The sequence below is a fragment of the Schistocerca nitens genome, chromosome 12, assembly GCF_023898315.1.
Source record: "Schistocerca nitens isolate TAMUIC-IGC-003100 chromosome 12, iqSchNite1.1, whole genome shotgun sequence".
NCBI lineage: Eukaryota > Metazoa > Arthropoda > Insecta > Orthoptera > Acrididae > Schistocerca > Schistocerca nitens.
Genome location: NC_064625.1, coordinates 74,479,070 through 74,500,101, shown reverse-complemented (window position 1 = coordinate 74,500,101; position 21,032 = coordinate 74,479,070). Strand labels below are relative to the sequence as shown.

Below are 21,032 nucleotides of genomic sequence, written 5' to 3'. Positions count from 1 at the left end.
TCCTCTACTAGACTACTGTGATACGTCGTAAACAGTGGTAATGTCTGAATAATACGGAAAATGACTAACAATATGCATTAAATGTGTACTATCTCGGAAACCATGCGGAATAGGGCATATGCCCATACAAAGTTTTTTGTTCAGACCTACTATCAGCCCTCAAAGCATGTGCCTTTCCTCACGGTTCACCCTCTATTACTGTCTTTGTATTTTCGTTTGCTACTTACCAGCAAAACTACACTCGAAAGAAGCTATTAAGCCGGCCGGAGTGGCCGAGTGGTTCTAGGCGCTTCAGTCTGGAACCGTGCGACCGCTACGGTCGCAGGTTCGAATCCTGCCTCGGGCATGAATGTGTGTGATGTCCTTAGGTTAGTTAGGTTTAAGTAGTTCTAAGTTCTAGAGGACTGATGACCTCAGATGTTAAGTCCCATAGTGCTCAGAACCATTTGCACCATTTGAAGCTCTTAAGTTTAGTTAATGTTTTTGGATTCAGCTGTTAGTTGCCAGATGCATATTATTGTAAAACACCGTCGTAACCGCGGGCCTCACGGATGCTCGGTTCGGAGCGCACGTGGCCAGCGGTCCGCCGTTTGACGACCACTGATCTAGACTGTTAACGTTGTCGTTCAGTAGTCAACGCTAGGCCTTCACCAGGGAGAAACCACTCATGGCGCGACAGAAAGTCGCCTCTGCTGCGCATCTTAGTGATTCAGAGGGCACAGGTGTCGCAGGCATTGCCGCGGTCGCACCCCGCAAGGTAGCGGGTCAGAGAGCGCTCCTGTGAATCACCGAGTGACGAGTCGGACCGCTGTAGGGACGCCACCCAGACACTGTAGGTAGCCGGGAGGTCGGTGTGGAGGCCGCGGTTGCATCCCCGCGTGTTTGCCCCAGTGAGATACGGCCCCGCGACCGCGCAACGCCTCATTAGACGGGGCTAAGCCACGACACCTCTCGGCAAACAATCGGCGAGGACACGGCGTGTCAGTGATAATGAGCCGGCAGTCTGCGGAAGGCACTCCGCACAATAGCATCTAGCCGGAGGCACGAGCTTACTCCAGCGGACCGACACCATGCCGGGAGAGGGCAACACTCAGGTAAGTCTCCCAGCTAACCCAGTGGCCAAATGATGCGCTGCGTGAAGCAGTCGCATCCTCTTGAACGGCACATGTAAGCTTTTTGTTCTGTGCATTTAGATATTGCCAGAAATGTGCACAAAATCCGCACCTGAAGGATGCGTTCTGGGACCACTATTATTTATTGTCAGTCAGGTCAAATGCACCGAAAAGTGCAGTTTATGAGTCAGGGGGATTGTAATCAATGAAGAAAAGGGAGCTCAAGTAAGCTTTTTGTACCGTTTGTAGAGCTATTGCCAGAAGTATGCATAGTAAATGGACCTCAAGTATGCGTTTTGGGACCATCGAGCCATTCATTTCCATTTTCAGAGCATTTAATTTGATTTATCTTATTTAAGCCATTCATTTCCATTTTGATTTATCTTATTTAAGATAAATCAAATTAAATGCTCTGAAAATGGAAAGGAATGGCTCGATGGGATTTTAATCAATTATGGAAAGGTAGCACAAATTTTATTCGCAGAGTTTTTGCCAGAAATGAGCACACTGTCTGTCCTTCACGGCTGTATTTTGGGACCACTATTGTTTAAAATAAATCAAATTAAATGCACTTAAATGTGTAATAAATGAATCGATAGGACTGCAATAAACGGAAGGAATCTAGTGCACATACGCTTTTTGCTTTATTCGCAGAGCTATTGCCAGAAATGTGCACAGTAGTTGCACCTCAAGGGCGCGTTTTGGGACCAATACTATTTAAGATAAATCAAATTAAATGCACAAAAAACTGAAACAAATGACTCGATGGGGTTGTAATAAATCATGGAAAAGCAGCACAAGTAAAATTTTTGTTGTATTCACAGTGCTATTGACAGAAATGTGCATAGTACCCTAAAGTGAAATAAATGAATCGATAGGATTGTAATCAATGAAGAGAAGAGAGCACTAGTAAGGCTTTTGTTCTACTCACAGAGCTATTACTAGAAATGTGCACAGTCGCTGTACCTCAAGGATGCGGTTTGGGACCACTACTGTTTAAGATAAATCAAATTAAATGCACAGAAAAGTGAAATAAATTACTCAAGGGGCTGTAATAAATTATGGAAGGGGGGCACAGGTAAACTTTTTGTTGTATTCGCAGAACTGTTACCAGAAACGTGCACAGTATCTGTACCTCAATGACGCGTTTTGAGACCACTACTGTTTAAGACAAACTGAAGTCAGTGCACTGACAAGTGAAATCTGTGGATCGATGGGATGCAATATCCATCTAGAGTATTCAGCAAGCCTTCTGATGTTAAGTTGGGGAGAATACTTCTGGTGCCACTGTCTTTTCACTCCTTTGCTGTTCCATTCGAGAATGGTTCTTAAGAACGACTGTCCATAAACCTGCATTTGACCGGTAATTCTTCTGATTTTACCGTCGTAGCCATTTGGCGAGACGTATTTGGGAGGAGATAATGTGCTGTCCTACTCTTCTTGGAATGTACACTCTCCAGATTTCAGCAGTATACCACTCCATGTAGCAGAGACTCGTGCTTAGTGGACGAACCTGCGTGACGAAACGGGAAAATAGCATTTTTAAATCAATATCTAAAAATTGTACACTGAAAATTTGAGCCATTTTCTATGGGTGGTTGTTTATATAATTGCGATCCACTGTACAAAAACGGCTAAGAACAGCTTTTGTGGTTTACTGTATAATTACATAATAAGTTTGACCATCTGAATCTCGGTAACGAATATTGATACTGAAAAAAGTTTCGACGTTCCCGGAGAACATCATATTATGAACGTATGCCAAACATCTCGGAGATTTTTTATGAACAGAAATTATAAAACTAGCCATCGCCACAATTACGACTTTTGGTACTCAGAAATCATGATTTTTCGGTGTTTTCTCAGTACCCAGTCATGAACTAATGATGTCATAAACTGTCTGAGGCTCACCGTAGACCACACCTAATCCGTAAGAACCAACCAGTTTGCTGAGTTTTCTTGGGCTGGAAGAACGTGATATTTCAATTTTGACCCTGAACTCTACGATAGCTACAGTATGCCTACTCTTCCAGTAGGTATAGAAACGATCGCTACGCCAAGGGCTATCCAAAACATTTTAACTGTTATCTCTGTGATATGACTCCTTGAAAAATTATATTTGCGCACACGGGTCTGTTTGGTATGGATGCCTCCCACCTGAGCAATGATCTAGCATAGGTTCACGGGCGTATCGTAAACAATATCCTTTGCACACTGACCGCACTTTCCCAGAATCCTAACAATCCGCATTCGGGAGAACGACGGTTCAATCCCGCGTCTGGCCATCCTGATGTGGGTTTTCCGTGATTTCCCTAAATCACTCCAGGCAAATGCCGGGATGGTTCCTTTGAAAGGGCACGGCCGACTTCCTTCCCCGTCCTTCCCTAATCCGATGAGACTGATGGCCTCGCTGTCTGGTCTCCTTCCCCAAACAACCCAACCCCAACCTACCAAATAAACCAATGTATGTAGACAGTAATGGTTGTTGTGAGCTTTCGAGATAATTTCAAGAATGAGACCTACGAGTGAATTTTAAATAGTGCACAAAATATTAGAAGTTAGGAAGTACATATCTAAAGAATACAAGAAAGTGCATTTGTATCATTATCATGAGCTAGTCAGTCAATTTCAGATTCATTCTAATTGTATTTCACCGAACTATTTAATAACTGAATACCAGTCTTACGCGGAGGAGTCTTTGATGGATGTTTCACCACAAACATTTTTAAACTGAAGCTAATTTTCTGCCGAAAACTAACGGATCAAGAACACACTTCGAACTACACTTGAATCAGACTGGAGACGCTAGCGGAAGCAATGTAAATTACTATCGTTTGTTTTTGCTTCGGTTTGGACGCTCAAGAGAAGCCAACTTTAACTGAAGAAAATATAACAAAGCCATTTCTTGCGAAGATAAATTTGAAAATTATATTTATTCCATGAAATATAATTCGTGTTGTAATGCAGTTTCTAACAGCAGAAAATCTGAGTAAAGAGTAAGTATGGGAAATTTTTCGACCGCCCCTTATAGATAGTTCGTTTCCACCTGATTTATCGCATAAATACTTCTTTTTCTATCTTTTATTTCAAACGAACAAATCCGTCACAGTGATTGTCATTCCGTCAAGAAACTGTCGAATGCTTTCGGAGTTTGCTGGTGAATTAAATAAAAATTTAGTTTCTACTGAGAATCATATAACTCCAATGTAAAATGCCTTTCCGGGACTGAAATACTCCTTTGTGATACAGACAAGGGGGAGATTGAGTGACTAATTAAATGACTGAAGACTAAAGACTCTCATGCATATTATGGGGTGCCTAGCAGTACTGTACTACACATATTAGCTCTGTCTTTAGCCATATTTATAATTTTTCCTTTAGGAATGCTCAATTTCCTGAACGATTAAAGTACTCAGAAGTAAAGCTGCTTTATAAAAAGAGGGAAAGGGCTAATGTAGACAATTGTAGCCCTATTTCTGTGCTATCAGTGTTTGCTAAAGTTATTTAAAAGGCTGTGTATGTAAGGATAATTGATCATTTTATATCACATAATTTGCTATCAAATGTACAGTTGGGCTTTAGAAGTCGTTCAACAACTGAAAACGTCATATTCTCTTTTCTCTGTGAGGTACTGGAAGGGTTAAATAAAACATTTCGAACGCTAGGCATATATTTTGATTTAACTAAGGCCTTTGATTGGTTGATCACAAAATATTGCTTCAGAAGTTGGACTATTATGGAATACAGGGAGTAACTCACAATTGGTTCGCCTCTTACTTTAACAGCAGACATCAAAAGGTTATTCAACAATGTTGAGAATGGCTTGCATGTGGGGTCCGAGTGGGATACGGTGAAATGGGGTGTGCCCCAGAGATCAGTGTTGGGGCCACTTCTGTTTATATAAAATGATATGCCCTCTAGTATTACAGGTAACTCTAAAATATTTCTGTTTGCTACTAAAGGATGTTGTGTGCAACATTGGTTCGGTTTCAAACAGTGAAGGTCATGAATAAGTTCATGGCTTGTAGAAAATAAACTAACGCTAAATCACAGTAAGACTCAGTTTTTACAGTTTCTAAGGCATAATTCAACATAATCCGACGTTTTAATTTCATAGAATGGACATATGATTAGTGAAACTGGAAAGTTCAAATTTGTAGGTGTTCAGATAGATAGTAAACTGTCATGGAAAGCCCACGTTCAGGATCTTATTCGAAGACTTAATGTTGCCATTTTTACTATTCGAACGGTATCTGAAGTAAGTGAACATTCAACACGAAAATTAGTCTCCTTTGCTTATTTTGATTCGCTTATGTCGTATGGTATTATATTTTGGGGTAACTCTTCGCATTCTAAAAGGATATTTTTGGCTCAGAAACGGGCAATAATTGGTTTTAAGTTTGGAAACCTGTTGTTGACTCCTGTTCATTAGTCTGGGTATTTTGACATTGGCTTCTCAATATATATATATATATATATATATATATATATATATATATATATATATATATATATATATATATATATATATATATAATGTTGTTTCTTGTTAACAATATCAGCTTATTCCCAAGAATAAGCAACTTTGACTCAGTTAATACTCGGCAAATATCAAACCTGCATTTGGATCGGACTTCCTTAACTCTTGTGCAGAACGGTGTGCAGTATACTGCTGCATCCATTTTCAATAATCTGCCATTCGAATTCAAAAATCTTAGCAGTAACCACGCTCTCAAATCGAAACTGAAGAGTTTCCTCATGGGTCACTCCTTCCATTCTGTTGAGGAGTTCCTCGAATTTGTTGTATTGTTGATTGCGTTTACTTAAAGTTATGGCTTGACATTTTTTGGATTCATAAACGTTTTATTTTTATCTGTTATTACACTATGTTGTAATTTCATGTACAGAAACGTTCCAGGACCTTGGAGATTTGCTTCTGAATATGGTCCTGCGGAACTTGACGTGTAAATAAAAAAAATAAAAAAAGACGGCACGATTTTTAAGATAGGCTACCACCAGGCTGGGAAAAATAATCTGCCGCAATGCTTTGAACGCGTGCAATAGTATATAAATTGTAAAGGAGTGTGGTTTTGAAGATAACAAAACCATTTGCACCAATATGATGTTGTGGGGGTCTGAAACTGGCGGACGAAATAGAGCGATCTGGAGTTTCCCAAGATCGCGTTGCTTGGACAAGGCGAAGAACTGCAAGAATAATCGCGCCCTGCATCCATTGTGTAGCAGAGTGCGTGAGGCGAGTGAGTCACGCTGGAAGCAACTGCAAGGTCGTGATGAGATTAGGCGGTAGCAGATGCTGGAATCGTTTACTGGACGGCGCCTGCACGTGCAAGCGTTCACCGGGCGACGTCAGACAGCGAAGGGCTCGACAGCTGGTCGCCCACTGCGTGGGAGGCGTCGCTCAGTTGGGACTCGGCCGACGTCGACAATTGGCGGCGCTGCGCATTTCTCCAGATGCAGTGGGAAGAGGCGGCTCAGGTAGGTCGCACCTCCGTATAAAGGGGATCAAACAATTTGTCAAACTTTACTATGTTTCACAAATCTTTGATTGTACAAAAGCTGTCTGGCGTCTTCGTCAAACATACATCGTGTTTGTCAAACGTAGAGCGTGTTTGACGTGTTTCAGAGAAATTTTCTTTGGCGGCAGATTTCACGAGATGGAGCGCATCATCTGTCTTGTTGTTACGCCGCGCTTATTGAGCGAAGAAGAGTTTTATTGCAATTTATCTCCCTTTTTCGTGTGTTTCCGCTACTATGGAAACTACGATTGATGGTGAAAACAAAATAATAGTGGCAATTACCAAAATGGTAGAGCTGCTGCGTCTTTTCCAATCATTGCCTATACAGGGTGTTCCGAGAGGAAGGGAAGGATAGAAACCATCATTTGAAACAGAAAACTTCGTATGGACATATGCTCTATTCTGAATGGTTTCCGAGACAGAACACATTTAATGTATGTTGCTACTAATTTTTTGTACAGGGTGTCCCACATAAAACTGATACGCCTCACGTGCTGGTTAATCATCTCTAGTCGAATTGCTTATGAAGTGGCAACACTGACTCGAAGGTCTGCTGCACTGCTTTTTACCGGGAAGTTGAGTGCAGCTTTGTGTTCGTGCGTCAATTGTCTCGAGAAGCTCGTTTTATCGGATCGTTACAGAAATGGAGCACTTTGCATTAGAATAGTGAACCGATATTGTGGAGTGTTACATAAAGATGTAAGGACTTAAAATCTACTAAGAAATGCGGGATGCATTAGGTAGACGTATTTCATTACGTCCACATGCACTAATGTCCTCTAGCAGCCGTCAATCAGGCTGGTGGAGGAATGGGAGACTCTACCACAACAACTCCTGACCAATCTTGTGGGGAGCGCACGTTGAAGACCATACATTGCCACGCGCAGTGACCACAAACCCTATTAAAGAAGCACATTATTCCTCCTTTTATGATGTCCAGAGGACCATCGGAAATCAAAGTGATTTCAGTGTTGATACTACTAGTTGTACATGGTGTTTCAAAAATGACTTTACAACTTTAAAAATTTGTACAAATTTATTGAAAGAAGATATAGGGCTGGGTTTAGTGTTTGTTTGTAGGGAAACACATCAAGTTTTTTTTTACCTTAAACTAAATACGTTGTATGTGGCTTCCGTTGGTTATCTTGCACACATCCTGTCGCAAGTCAGTTTCTTCGCAAACTCGCTGTAGCATTGCAGGTGACACTTGTTCAGTGGCGGTGTAAATTCTTGCTCTAATTTCAGGTAGAGATGCCGGCACTGGAGGTACAAACACGGTATCCCTGATGACTCACCATAAAAAAAAGTGGTGTCGGGTCCTGGGAACGTGGGAGCCATGCAGTTGCCACATCACAGCCAGTCCATTGACCTGGAAGGCGGTCATTGAGAAAATCCCAGATGTCAGCCAGTTAGTGGGGTAGTGCACCATCTTGCATCAAGTAAACATTTCGTTCTTGATCATCCTCATCGGTCTGTGGTATCAAAAATTGCTGTACCATATCCATGTAATCTTCTTGATGGTTCTGTCACGCTCAGTGCACAAAAAACTTCATTTTAGGGCTATCACGAGTAGGACCTTTAGCGTACTTGGTAAGGAAATTACGTTGAACTGTTGTCGCAGACTTCGATTCTTGAAACCAAAGCACACAGCTAACATGCTCAGGTCCAGTGAAGGCAGCCATCTTTAACACAACTGCTGCTAGCGCTTCTTACGGTGCGGTTCGGCACTAGCGAACTACAAAAACGTGATGTATTTCTCTATGAATTAATTTATTTGAATTTTCAAAGTTGTAATGTGCTTTTTGAAACACCCTGTATATATTCCCACAGGGAGATCGACGCAGGGCTCTCTCTCTCTCTCTCTCTGTGTGTGTGTGTGTGTGTGTAGACTTCGCCTTGCGCCTTGTACGTATGCAACTCCATGACGCGTCACTTCACTGTTTGAGGGGTTGCTGAGCCCTTTAGGCGAACTACGGGTACATGAGAGTTATAGTCTTTGAATAAAACTAATATCTGTTCGCCTTGTTGCATATTTCTCTCAGGTACTTTCCGCACTATACTGCAGAAGTTCTTTCTGTATACGGTACAAGTTTCATCGAAGTATTTTGCTTGGCAGTGGCAAATCATGTAAAAGTTACTTTAGTCGTTAAGGTTCTAGGCGCTTCAGTCCGGAACCACGCAGCTGCTACGGTCACAGTTTCGAATCCTGCCTCGGGAATGGATGTTAGGTTAGTTACGTTTAAGTAGTTCTAAGTTTAGGGGACTGATGACCTCAGCTGTTAAGTCCCATTGTGCTTAGAGCCATTTGAACACCAGTGTAATTTCTTGTGGCTCAGTGGCCTGTTGCAAATCTTTCAACTGCACACGCGACATCCGTGTCCCTAACTTACCCCAGTCATCCAAACGGCGAAACGGGAGCTACAGTTTAACACGGAATTCGAACCACGTATCGGTACTGACGATCTTCGACAAGTCTGAAAGGTGAAAGGAAAAGTCCATGGTCTCCAAAGTTAACTGTTTAAATTTATTTTAGTGGTAGTGGATCTGTAATTATGGCTGTGTTTTTAATGTTAAATTGTCCGTTAGATGCTAAACTTTTGGCTTACTGTTTTGAATGATGCACATACCTCACCTTACAGCTGATACCTTGCGCAATGCTAATCGTTGGTTACAAAATTCAGTTGTGAGTACGCGTGGAGAAATCCAACGGCGATAATTCTGAGAAATTCGTGCCCTGTCGAAAACTTATTGTAATCACAAAATCTGACTGTGTACTTTGATAAAAGAAAACTGATTACTTTGAAACTAAAATTGGTCCCTTTGAAATTTAATTAAAGGAAGAGTTTATTTTATACACTATTTGGTTTACCTGAGTCGCGCTGAATAGCGCCGTGCAAATTGCTGTCGTAGCCACAGCCCGTCAGCGAGCTTGGTGGCGCAGGGGTTAGCACACTGGACTCGCATTCCGGAGGACGATGGTTCAAACCGGCATCCCGTCATCCTAATCTCGATTTCCCGTTGTTTCCCTAAATCGCTTCGGGCAAATGCCGGGCTGGTTCCTTTGAAAGGTCACGGCCGCTTTCCTTCCCCATCCTTACCTACCCCGAGCTTGTACTCCGCATCTAGTGATCTCGTAGTCGACGGGACGTTAAACACTTGTGTCCTCTACAGCGCGCCTCGATAACAGAGCTGCAGAACTTAACTACAGACGAACGCAAAAAAAAAGAAAAATAAATAAATAAATAAAATGCTGTCATTCTTGGTTCATAATTTTCATAATGGTTTTAAATAGATTGAAAATTAGTTGACTCTTGGGATGTGGATAATGACTCGGGATTAAATGAGCTCAGTAGCAATCTCATATCGTTTGACTTAATAACATTTGATGAAACAGATAGGTTGATTCTTACATAGAAGATTGCAGCAACCAGCCATTTCTGTGTAAGAGTCAACCTGTATTTTGTACACAGCTAGGGGCTCAAAATGTCAGTTTTTGACAAAGCAGCATTTAATAACAGTTCAGCTTCCTCTGAAATTAGGTAACTATAATCCAAGAATTAAAAAAAAAATAAGCTTAACAAAATTCCGAAATCTAATTCCTAAATTTGTTCTCTCACAATGATCGGAAAAAAAACGATTCCCGATTTGGATGTCTGATGAACCAAGACTACTACATTATCAAACAGTTAGCGCGAATAAAACAGACTTAATCATTACCTGTAATCCATTATTCAAAAAGAGTGTAATCGCACCAATCTAAAAATCAATTCTTTTTCTCTCACAATAAAGCTTCCATTAATCTATATTATAATACCCAAGAATCTCCATTGTTTGCTGCTTATTACTACGAAACCAAAACTCGACTGTTCATCGCCCGCATCTCGTGGTCGTGCGGTAGCGTTCTCGCTTCCCACGCTCGGGTTCCCGGGTTCGATTCCCGGCGGGGTCAGGGATTTTATCTGCCTCGTGATGGCTGGGTGTTGTGTGATGTCCTTAGATTAGTTAGGTTTAAGTAGTTCTAAGTTCTAGGGGACTGATGACCATAGATGTTTAGTCCCATAGTGCTCAGAGCCATTTTGTTTCGACTGTTCATCATTTTTCTGAAAGTGATTGATTACCACAGTCGAAGCGATTCGAGGTAGGGTTGTTGAGCGAGGTCTTTAGGTTGAACGTAAAAACGTTATTCAAAGAAATATCCCTAAGTGAAATTTATATTTTTTTCTTAATTTTCTGTAAGTTTTCTACTAAGCAGTATAGGACCTGCTATTTTTAAATAAATAGCAAATTTTTTCAAAACTTGGGGGAAATGCGTGATACACACTGTACTGTCTATATATATTGGAGAGCCAAAGAAACTGGTACACCTGCCTAATATCGTCTACGGCCCCCGCGAGGACGCAGAAATACCGCAACATGACGTCGCGTGCACTTAACTACAGTCAGTGCTGGAGGGAACCGAAACCATGAACCCTACAGGGCTGTCCATAAATCCGCAAAAGTACGAGGGGGTGGAGAGCTCTTCTGAACAGCACGTTGCAAGGCATCCCAGATATGCTCAATAATATTCATGTCTGGGGAGTCAGCTGGCCAGCGGAAGTGTATAAACTCAGAAGAGTCTTCCTAGAGCTACTCTGTACCAATTTTGGACGTGTGGCGCGTCACATTGTCCTGCTAGAATTGCCCAAGTCCGTCGGAATGCAGAGTGGACATGAATGGATGCAAGTGATCAGGCAGGATGCTTGCGCACGTCTCATCTCACAGAGTCGTATCTAGACGTATCAGGGGCCGCATATTACTCTAAGTACACACGCCCCACTTCATTACAGAGTCTCCACCAGCTTGAACAGTCCCCTCCTGACATGCAGGGTCCATGGATTCATGAGGTTGTCTCCATACCAGTACACGTTCACCCGTTCGATACAATTTGAAACGAGACCCTTCTGACCAGGCAACATCTTTCCAGTCATTAATAGTCCAGTGTCGCTGTTGACGGGCCCAGGCAGTCATCAAGGGTACACGAGTGGGCCTTCGACTCCGAAATACCGTATCGATGACGTTTGTTTGAATGGTTCGCACGCTGACACTTGTTGACGGTCCAGCATGGAAATCTGCATCAATTTGCGGAAGGGTTGCACTTCTGTCATGTTGAACGATTCTCGTCAGCCATCGTTGGTCCCGTTCCAGCAATGTCGGAAATTTGATGTTTTACCGGATTCCTGATATTGACGGTACACTCGTGAAATAGTCGCACCCGAAAATTCCCACTTCATCGTTACCTCGGAGATGCTGTGTTCCATCGCTCGTGCGACGACTGTAACGTGCCATTGTAACAGCAATATCCGATCTAACAACTGCGCCAGACACTTGTTGTATTATATAGACGTTGCCGACCGTAGCGCCGTATTCTGCCTGTTTACATACCTCTGTATTTGAATACGCATGCTTGTACTAGTTACTTTGGCGCATCAGTGTGTTAATTCACAAACGGTTTCGATTATGGACCATCTTCACCGAGCTAGCATAAAAGTGGAAACAAACTGAAAACTGTGAATATCAACGCAAATTACATTTTCATGAGAATTATTAGTCGGAAAAATTAAGTGTTCGTAACGAAAAATATCTATTGTGACCAGTTCACGTATCATACACGATATTGCTGAGGTGACAACGTTGTCAAATGATACTTGTGGGGATACCACCGGCTTAAATGGTTCAGATGGCTCTGTGAACTATGGGACTTAACATCTGAGGTCATCAGTCCCCTAGAGCTTAGAACTACTTAAACCTAACTAACCTAAGGACATCACACACATCCATGCCCGTGGCAGGATTCTAACCTGCGACCGTGGCAGGCGCGCGGTTCCGGACTGAAGTGCCTAGAACCGCTCGGCCACCACGGCCGGCACTACCGGCTTAAGCAAGCAGAAAACATTGAAAACATGACAATCTGCAACAGAAGTAAGTGGACAGCAACATTACTCAAGCACAAGTGTTGATCAAAGAAGCTACAAGCGAAAGGCGAAGAACAGGGTCAAAGATCAAGGTCATCGAACAAGTTCAGAAATATATGGTACACTGTATCACAGTCACAGAGAGACCAACATGCGCTCAAATTACAGTAAAAGAGATACAATAAAGGCAGACTGAAATGTATAAAAATATTTTCCTCCTTTTAGTGCATTTTTCCTTTTCTTTCTCCTCATTTTTTTCATTTTTGTTTCTGTTTTTAAATTTTATTTATTTATTTAGTTTTTGCACAATTTCTTTTTCACTTCGTTTCAGTGCAATTTTATGTAACATATTAGTCACATGATACTATTATAAAGTTAAACAGTATAAAGTCATATGATGTAAACAAATCAACTATTTTATCCGTATCAGTGTGTGTCATGCATTTCTCCAAGTATATGGATGATGTCGAAAGTCATCTGAAAAAATTTTTTTGTTCTGTTTTCGAAACGATAGTAATGTCTCATCTGCTAATAACTCAAAGAGGTGAGCCTCATGGAGTGGATTGATGCGGTTAGTGGTGCAAATGTACAGCAGTCGCCATTGTTAAGTGTGAACCTTAAGCGTTAAGCGATGAAGCACTCCTCCACCCTCCCCCTCCCCCTCCATCTCCCCCCCCCCCCACCCTCCGGCCTCACCACACACACACAGACACACACACACACACACACACACACACACACACACACACACACGAAACGACTGTGGGCGGGACTTGTGGAGTAGGTCAGGGCGCCGGAAACGACGGCCTCGCTGCAGGCCCAGACAACTGTTTCGAGCCTCGCCTGCCCCTTAAATGAGATTGCGAGCGCTTCACAGTCCGCTAACACGACACTGTGTTTGCGCTTCTGGTTAGGTGGCGCGCCAGACATTCACTGCCGAAACGAGCAGCAACAGTAGAGGCACGTGAGGATTAGCTGATTCGTCAAAGGGTGATCACACGGAGTATCAAACGATATTTGTGACTGGACTGGGGGTTTAGTAGTAGGGAACACGCACTTGTATCGAGAGTCATCGACAGAAGTGAAAGCATCCATTTGTCACGGAAGGGCGCCGCGAAAATGCTCAAAAAACATGAACTGGCAAGACGGTTGAAGGTGGACACCAAGTATCCCTCGACAGACTGCTCACAAGCTTACTAGAACCAGTATTCAGTCAAGAATTTAGAGATATTCGTCAGCCCGTCAGCCCGTGCTTATCGTTTTCGTAGTAGTCGTGAAGACAAGGTCAGACTAATTGCGGCACTCACACAGGCTTTAAGCATCCATTCTACACTCATGCTCATAAATTAAGGATAATTGCAGAATGTGGTGCCACACAACGTGGCACTACACAAAACTGGCACTAATAGCATAGGCACATAGGGAACACACACGACACAGATCTGTAAGTCCACAGTATTGGTGATAAGTTGAAAAAACCGTCCCCAAACACATGTGCTATAAAACGCCACTGTTTCCTGCGCATGTACCCCGACATCAGTGTTGGATATGATCACCATGCACACGTACACAGGCCGCACAACGGGTTGGAATTCTCTGGATCAGGTGGTCGAGCAGCTGCTGGGGTATAGCCTCTCATTCTTGCACCAGTGCCTGTCGGAGCTCCAGAAGTGTCCTAGAGGTTTTAAGACGTGCAGCAATACATCGACCGAGAGCATGATCGATGGGGTTTAGATCTGGAGAACAGGCAGGCCACTCCATTTGCCTGAGACCTTTTGTTTCAAAGTACTCGTCCACGATGGCAGCTCGGTGGGGCAGTGCGTTATCATCCATCAGGAGGAAGGTGGGACCCACTGCAGCCCTGAAAAGGCGGACATAGTGGTGCAAAATGACGTCCCGATACACCTGATCTTTTACAGTTCCGCTGTTAGAGACAGGCAGGGGTGTACGTGCACCAATCATAATTCCACCCCACACCATCAAACCACGACCTCCATACAGGTCGCTTTCAAGGACATTAAGGGGTTGGTATCTGGTTCCTGGTTCACGCCAGATGAGAACCCGACGAGAATCACTATTCAGACTATACCTGAACTCGTCCGTGAACATATCCTGGGACCACTGTTCCAATGACCACGTACTGTGTTCTTGACACCAGGCTTTACAGGCTCTCCTGTGACCAGGGTCAGTGGAATGCACCTTGAAGGTCTCCGGGCGAATAAACCATGTCTGTTCAGTCGTCTGTAGGCTGTGTGTCTGAAGGCAACTGTTCCAGTGGCTGCGGTAAGGTCGCGAGAAAGACTGCCTGCAGTACTCCGTGGCCGTCTGGGGGCACTGATGGTGAGGTATCGGTCTTCTTGTGGTGTTGTACACTGTGGACGTCCCATACTGTAGCGCCTGGGCACGTTTCCTGTCTGCTGGAATCGTTGCCATAATCTCGAGATCACACTTTGTGGCATACGGAGGGCCCGTGCTACAACCTGCTGTGTTTGACCAGCCTCCAGTCGCCCTAGCATTCTACCCCTAATAACACCAATATGTGTTCTTTTAGCCATTTTCAACACACACCGTTAGCACGTCTGAAAACGTCTGCACACTTACTCGCTGCACCGTACTCTGACATGCACCAACACACCTCTGCGTATGTGGACTGCTGCCAGCGCCACCGTGCGACGACCGCAGGTCCAAATGCACCGCATGGTCATACCCCGAGGTGATTTAAACCCGCAAACCGCCTACCAGAGCGTTGTTTCACCATGTATCAGCATTATCCTTAATTTATGTTCATGAGTGTACCTGCACTCAATACGTGGATGGAGCGGGAAGAACCCCAGAACGTGGTACTATGATAAATATCCTCTGCCATGCGCTTCATATTGGTTTGTTGAGAGTATATGTAGGCGCATCAAACCAGTCACAAGACTGATTACTCAAAAAAAAAAAATACAGATTAAAAAATGTGTTAGAGAAATGCAGTCTTTCTTCCCTAATGTTTAATGTATATGCAGTAGAACCAATGAGGGAATAAAGAAAAGCTGACGAGTGAGATTAAAATTCAGGACCGGCCGGAGTGGCCGTGCGGTTCTAGGCGCTACAGTCTGGAGCGGAGTGACCGCTACGGTCGCAGGTTAGAATCCTGCCTCGGGCATGGATGTGTGTGATGACCTTAGGTTAGTTAGGTTTAATTAGTTCTAAGTTCTAGGCGACTGATGACCTCAGAAGTTAAGTCGCATAGTGGTCAGAGCCATTTGAACCATTTTTAAAATTCAGGCTGAAAGCATATCAGTTATAAGATGCGCTAACGAGATTGCTATCTTCAATGAAAGTTTAGGAGAATTACAGAATGTGTTGAACTGTGTGAACCGTTCAGTAAATAAACAGTATGGATTGAGAGTAAACTGAAGGAAGGCAGAAGTAGTGAAGAATAACACAAAATTAGAAAAGGAAGAAACTTGACATCCAGATCGGTGATCACGAAGTAAACGTAGCTGAGAAATTATGCTACCTTTAAACAAAATAATCCATGATGGACGAACGAAGGAGGACATAAAAAGCAGACTAGCACAGGTAACGACGGCGTTCTTAGCCGAAAGAAGTCTCCTACACAGGGTGGCGCAAATATAAGAGGCCCGGAGAACAAAGATCCTGGCTACAAAGAAACACAGCAGAGGAAAGGAAATACAACACTAACCTGCCTACAGCAGATAGTGAAACTGCGCCCTGGTCAGGAAGTTGCTGCATTCGGATCGAAGCTGGACTGCTGCAGGCTCCTCCGAAATGTTCCGCTGCAGTTCCCGAAGACTATGAGGGTTGTTGCGAGACACCTCAGACTTGAGGGTTCCCGCGCAAAATTAACGCACAGCACGCAGACGGATCATGTGACCTGGGTGGCCAGCTAGGACCGCGACCGGACAGACCCCTGCCAACAACTCTCTCAGGCGCGAAAATTGTGTGAATGTGCTCCAAGGTTCAAAATGGTTCAAATGGCTCTGAGCACTATGGGACTTAACATCTATGGTCATCAGTCCCCTAGAACTTAGAACTACTTAAACCTAACTAACCTAAGGACATCACACGACACCCAGTCATCACGAGGCAGAGAAAATCCCTGACCCCGCCGGGAATCTAACCCGGGAACCCGGGCGTGGGAAGCGAGAACGCTACCGCACGACCACGAGCTGCGGACGTGCTCCAAGGCTCGGCCGGCTGAGTGGGCACTTACTCCATCCTGCTGGAAGTAACTGTCGGTCCTTTTCTCGTCCGCTAATGCTGCCACGAGTTGTACCCACTCGTCCAGGTCACTTTTATTTGCCCCATCCAGTGTCAAACATCGGTCTTAATTTGTAGAGGGAATTTCTGAGAATGTGCGTTTGGAGCACAGCATCGTATAGTAGTGAATCGTGGACTATGGGTAAAACGGAACAGAATAGGATCGAAGCGTTTGAGGTTTGGTGCTACAGAAGAGTGTTCAAAATTGTTCGGACTTATAATGCATGGAATGAGGAGGTTCTCCTCAGAATCGAGCAACGGAGGAAGATATGGAAAACACTGACAGGAAGTGGGGCCGGAGAGTGCGTTTCATGGTACTATACAGAATAAACTCGGGGAGAAGATAGGGATTGGAATACGTCCAGTACTAATCTGAGGACGCACGGTGCAAGTGCTGCTCTGGAGTGAAGAGGTATGCATGACTGGTTCGATGCGGCCCACCACTTTCTCCTGCGCCAACCTTTTGATCTCAGAGTAGCACTTGCAACGTACGTCCTGAATTATTCGCTGGATGTATTCCAGTCTCTATCTTCCTCTATAGATTTTACCCTCTACAGCACCTCACGTATTAACACATATCCTATCATCCTGTGCCTTCTTCTTTTCAGTGTTTTCCGTACGTTGCTTTCATCGCTGATTTTGCGGAGAGTCATTTTATTCCCTACCGTATCAGTCCACCTAACTTTCAGCATTCTATATCATTTATTTTAGTTTGCACGTCTACTTCCGTAGGACCAAATTGAGGAGGAAATCTCCATGGTCATAGAATGTATCAGTGCATGAAATTACAACAGAAAAGTACTAATAGATAAAATTAAAAAAGCTTTAAGTTTATATGAACACATACTGTAACATAGGAATCCATTTTTCGTGGGAATCCTCGACAGAATCGAAGTAGTGAACCATGAAAAAACTCTTGAACTTGGATTTGAAAGCTCGTGGACTGCTGCTAAGATTTTTGAATTCTTGTGACAGCTTATTGAAAATGGATGCAACGGAACACTGCGCACCTTCCTGCACAAGAGTGAAGGAAGTACAGTCCAAATGCAGATTGAATGTCTGCGTAGTATTAACTGAGTGGAAGCTGATAATTCTTGGGAGTAAGATGATATTGTTAACCAGTAGCAACAGTAAAGTATATATATATATTGAGAGGACAATGGCAGCAACGTATCTGAAACACTTATATTCTCTTTTGTTCCGGTTTTCTACCTGTTCACGATACACTACCGTACAACGCTGTGCTCCAAATGTACGGTACATTCTCAGACATCTCTTCCTCAAATTAAGGCCAATGTTTGCTAGTAGAACACTTTTCTTGGCCAGGAATGTCCTTTTTGCCAGTACTTGTCTGTTCTTTGTGCTCTCATTGGTTTGTCTTCCATGCGTCATTTTACCTCAGATGTAACAGAATTCCTTCACTTTGTACACTTCGTGGCCCCCAAATGTAGCCTCATTTTTGCTACTCCTTATTAGTTTCATATATCATCGATTCACTCTCAATCTATATTCTGTACTCATTAGACTGTTCATTCCATTCAACACGCCCTGTAATTCTTCCTCACTTTCACCGAGAATAACGATGTCGATATCCTCTCACCCTGATATCTGATCCCAGTCCTGAACCTTTCATTTTCATCAGTACTTTTTTATGATTAGATTAGATTAATACTTGTTCCATAGATCATGAATACGACACTTCGTAATGATGTGGAACGTGTCAGGTTAATAAAAGGTGTCTATACAAGATATTACATCACACGAAATATTACATGACACTTAATATTTTTATTTTTACTTTTTTTGTTTTGGTGGGGGTTGGGGAAATTACCCACTTACTATATCCAAAAATTCATCTAATGAGTAGAAGGAGTTTGCCATTAAGAACTTCTTTTAATATCTTTTAAATGCTATATCGCTATCTGTCAGACTTTTGATGCTATTAGGTAAGTGACCAAAGACTTTTGTGGCAGCATAATTTAACCCATTCTGAGCCAAAGTTAGATTTAACCTTGAGTAGTGAAGATCATCCTTTCTCCTAATGTTGTAGCCATGTACACTGCTATTACTTTTGAATTCGTTCGGATTGTTAATAACAAATTTCATAAGTGAATATATATATTGCGAGAGTACAGCGAAGATCTCTAGCTCTATAAACAAGTGTCTGCAGGATGATCTTGGATGAGCTCCAGCAGTTATTCTGATTACACGCTTTTGTGCAATGGACACTCTATTACTCAATGATGAGTTACCCCAGAATATGATGCCATACGAAAGCAGAGAATGAAAATAGGCGTGGTAAGCTAATTTACTGAGATGTATATCACCAAAATTTGCAATGATCCTAATAGCATAAGAAGCTGAACTCAAACGTTTCGGCAGATCTTCAGTGTGTTTTTCCAGTTCAACCCCTCATCAATGCATACACCTAGAAATTTTGAGTATTCTACCTTAGCTACCGATTTCTGATCTAAGTCTATATTTATTAATGGTGTCATTCCATTTACTGTGTGGAACTGTATATACAGTGTGGTGGTGTATATACTGTTGGGTGTGATAGCTATACTTGTATCATGGGCAAAAAGTAGAGCTTTGCATCGTCGTGAATATAGAATGGCAAGTCATTAATATATATTAAGAACAGCAGAGGACCCAAGACCGAACCTTTCGGCACCCCGTTCTTGATTGTTCCCCAGTTTGAGAAATCATCAGTTTTTTGCATATTATGTGAACTGCTTATTTCAACTTTCTGCACACTTCCAGTTTGGTATGATATAAACCATTTGAGTGCTGTCCCATTCATACGACAGAACTTGAGCTTATCTAGAAGTATTCCATGATTTACACAATCAAAAGCCTTTGAGACTATGTATAGACTGACTATGTATAGACTGAACAGTGGGGACGAAAGACTACCTCCCTGTCTTATGTTGTGGGAACGCTTGGTCATGATCTTCTATTCCACTGCCTAATAGACTGCTCCATACCTAGGTAGAAATTATCCAATAATGATGTTCCCCCCTCGACAGACGAACTCCATGGACGTGATGGTGAGCTGAGACGCACGTGGGAACGGGGTCAGCGCCGTGAGGGGCGCACGCAACAGGTGTGGCCGCTAACCACGTGGAGGCGGACCTGCTCGCTAATCGGCCCCTGCTGTCTCGTGTCTTCGACCTTGCCTACCGTGTTGCGCTGTGTCTCACGGTACCTCGACGGAAGGCCATTTAGTGCCGGCTGTGCGTGCATTATGGAACTAGGCTGGACAAGAGCTACATCTACATCTATACTCCCCAAGCCACCATGAGTTGCATGGCAGAGGAGACGTCCCATTGCACCAGTTATTAGGGTTTCTTCCTGTTCAATACACGTATGGAGCGTGGGAAGAATGATTGATTCAATGCGTCTGTGCTTGCAGTAATTATTCTAATCTTATCCACTCGATCCCCATGTGAGCGACGCAAAGGGGATTGTAGTATATTCCTAGAGTCATCATAAAAGCCGATTCTGGAAACTTTATTGACTTCCTAGAGATAGTTCATGTTTGCAAGTTCAGTTCTTTCAACATCACTGTGACACTCTCAAACGGATTAAACAAATCTGTGACCATTCGTGCTGTCCTTCTCTTTATACATTCAGTATCTCCTTTTAGTACAGGTCCCACACTGTTGAGCAATATTCTAGATTGGTCCCACGAGTGATTTGTAAGCCATCTTCTTAGTAGACTGATTCCATTTCTCCAGTATACTACCAATAAACTGGAATCCACCACCTATTATATTACCCATGACTGAGTCTATGTGGTCATTCCATTTCATATCCCCACAAAGCTTACATCAGGCATTTGTATGAGTTGGCTGACTCCAACAGTGACACATTGGTATATAGTTATAGGACACTATGTTTTTTCGTCGTGTTAAGAGCAGAATGTTACATTTCTAAACAGAGTGTAAGTTGCCAATCTTTGAAATCCTATCAAGATGTAAACGTTTATGCAGCTTCTTTCAGATGGTACATCACTATAGATGACTGCATAAAAAAGCCTGATGCTACTGTAAATGTTGTCCGCAAGGTCATTAATATACAACAGGAAGAGCAAGGGTCCCAACACACTTCCCTGGAGCATATCCAAAGTTACTTCTACATCTATCCAATATAACATGTTG

General features: G+C 43.0%; 1 protein-coding gene across 1 annotated transcript in view; it reads left to right on the top strand.

Annotated features, from left to right (window-relative positions):
- The first annotated feature begins 1,048 nt into the window (after positions 1–1,048).
- LOC126214918 (uncharacterized) overlaps positions 1,049–21,032 on the top strand; it is a 179,033-nt gene continuing 159,049 nt past the window's right edge. Inside the window, exon 1 of the mRNA XM_049941559.1 lies at positions 1,049–1,094. Within this exon, the coding sequence (XP_049797516.1) occupies positions 1,071–1,094 (24 nt within the window). The 5' untranslated portion in view covers positions 1,049–1,070. The remainder of the gene's footprint in view (positions 1,095–21,032) is intronic.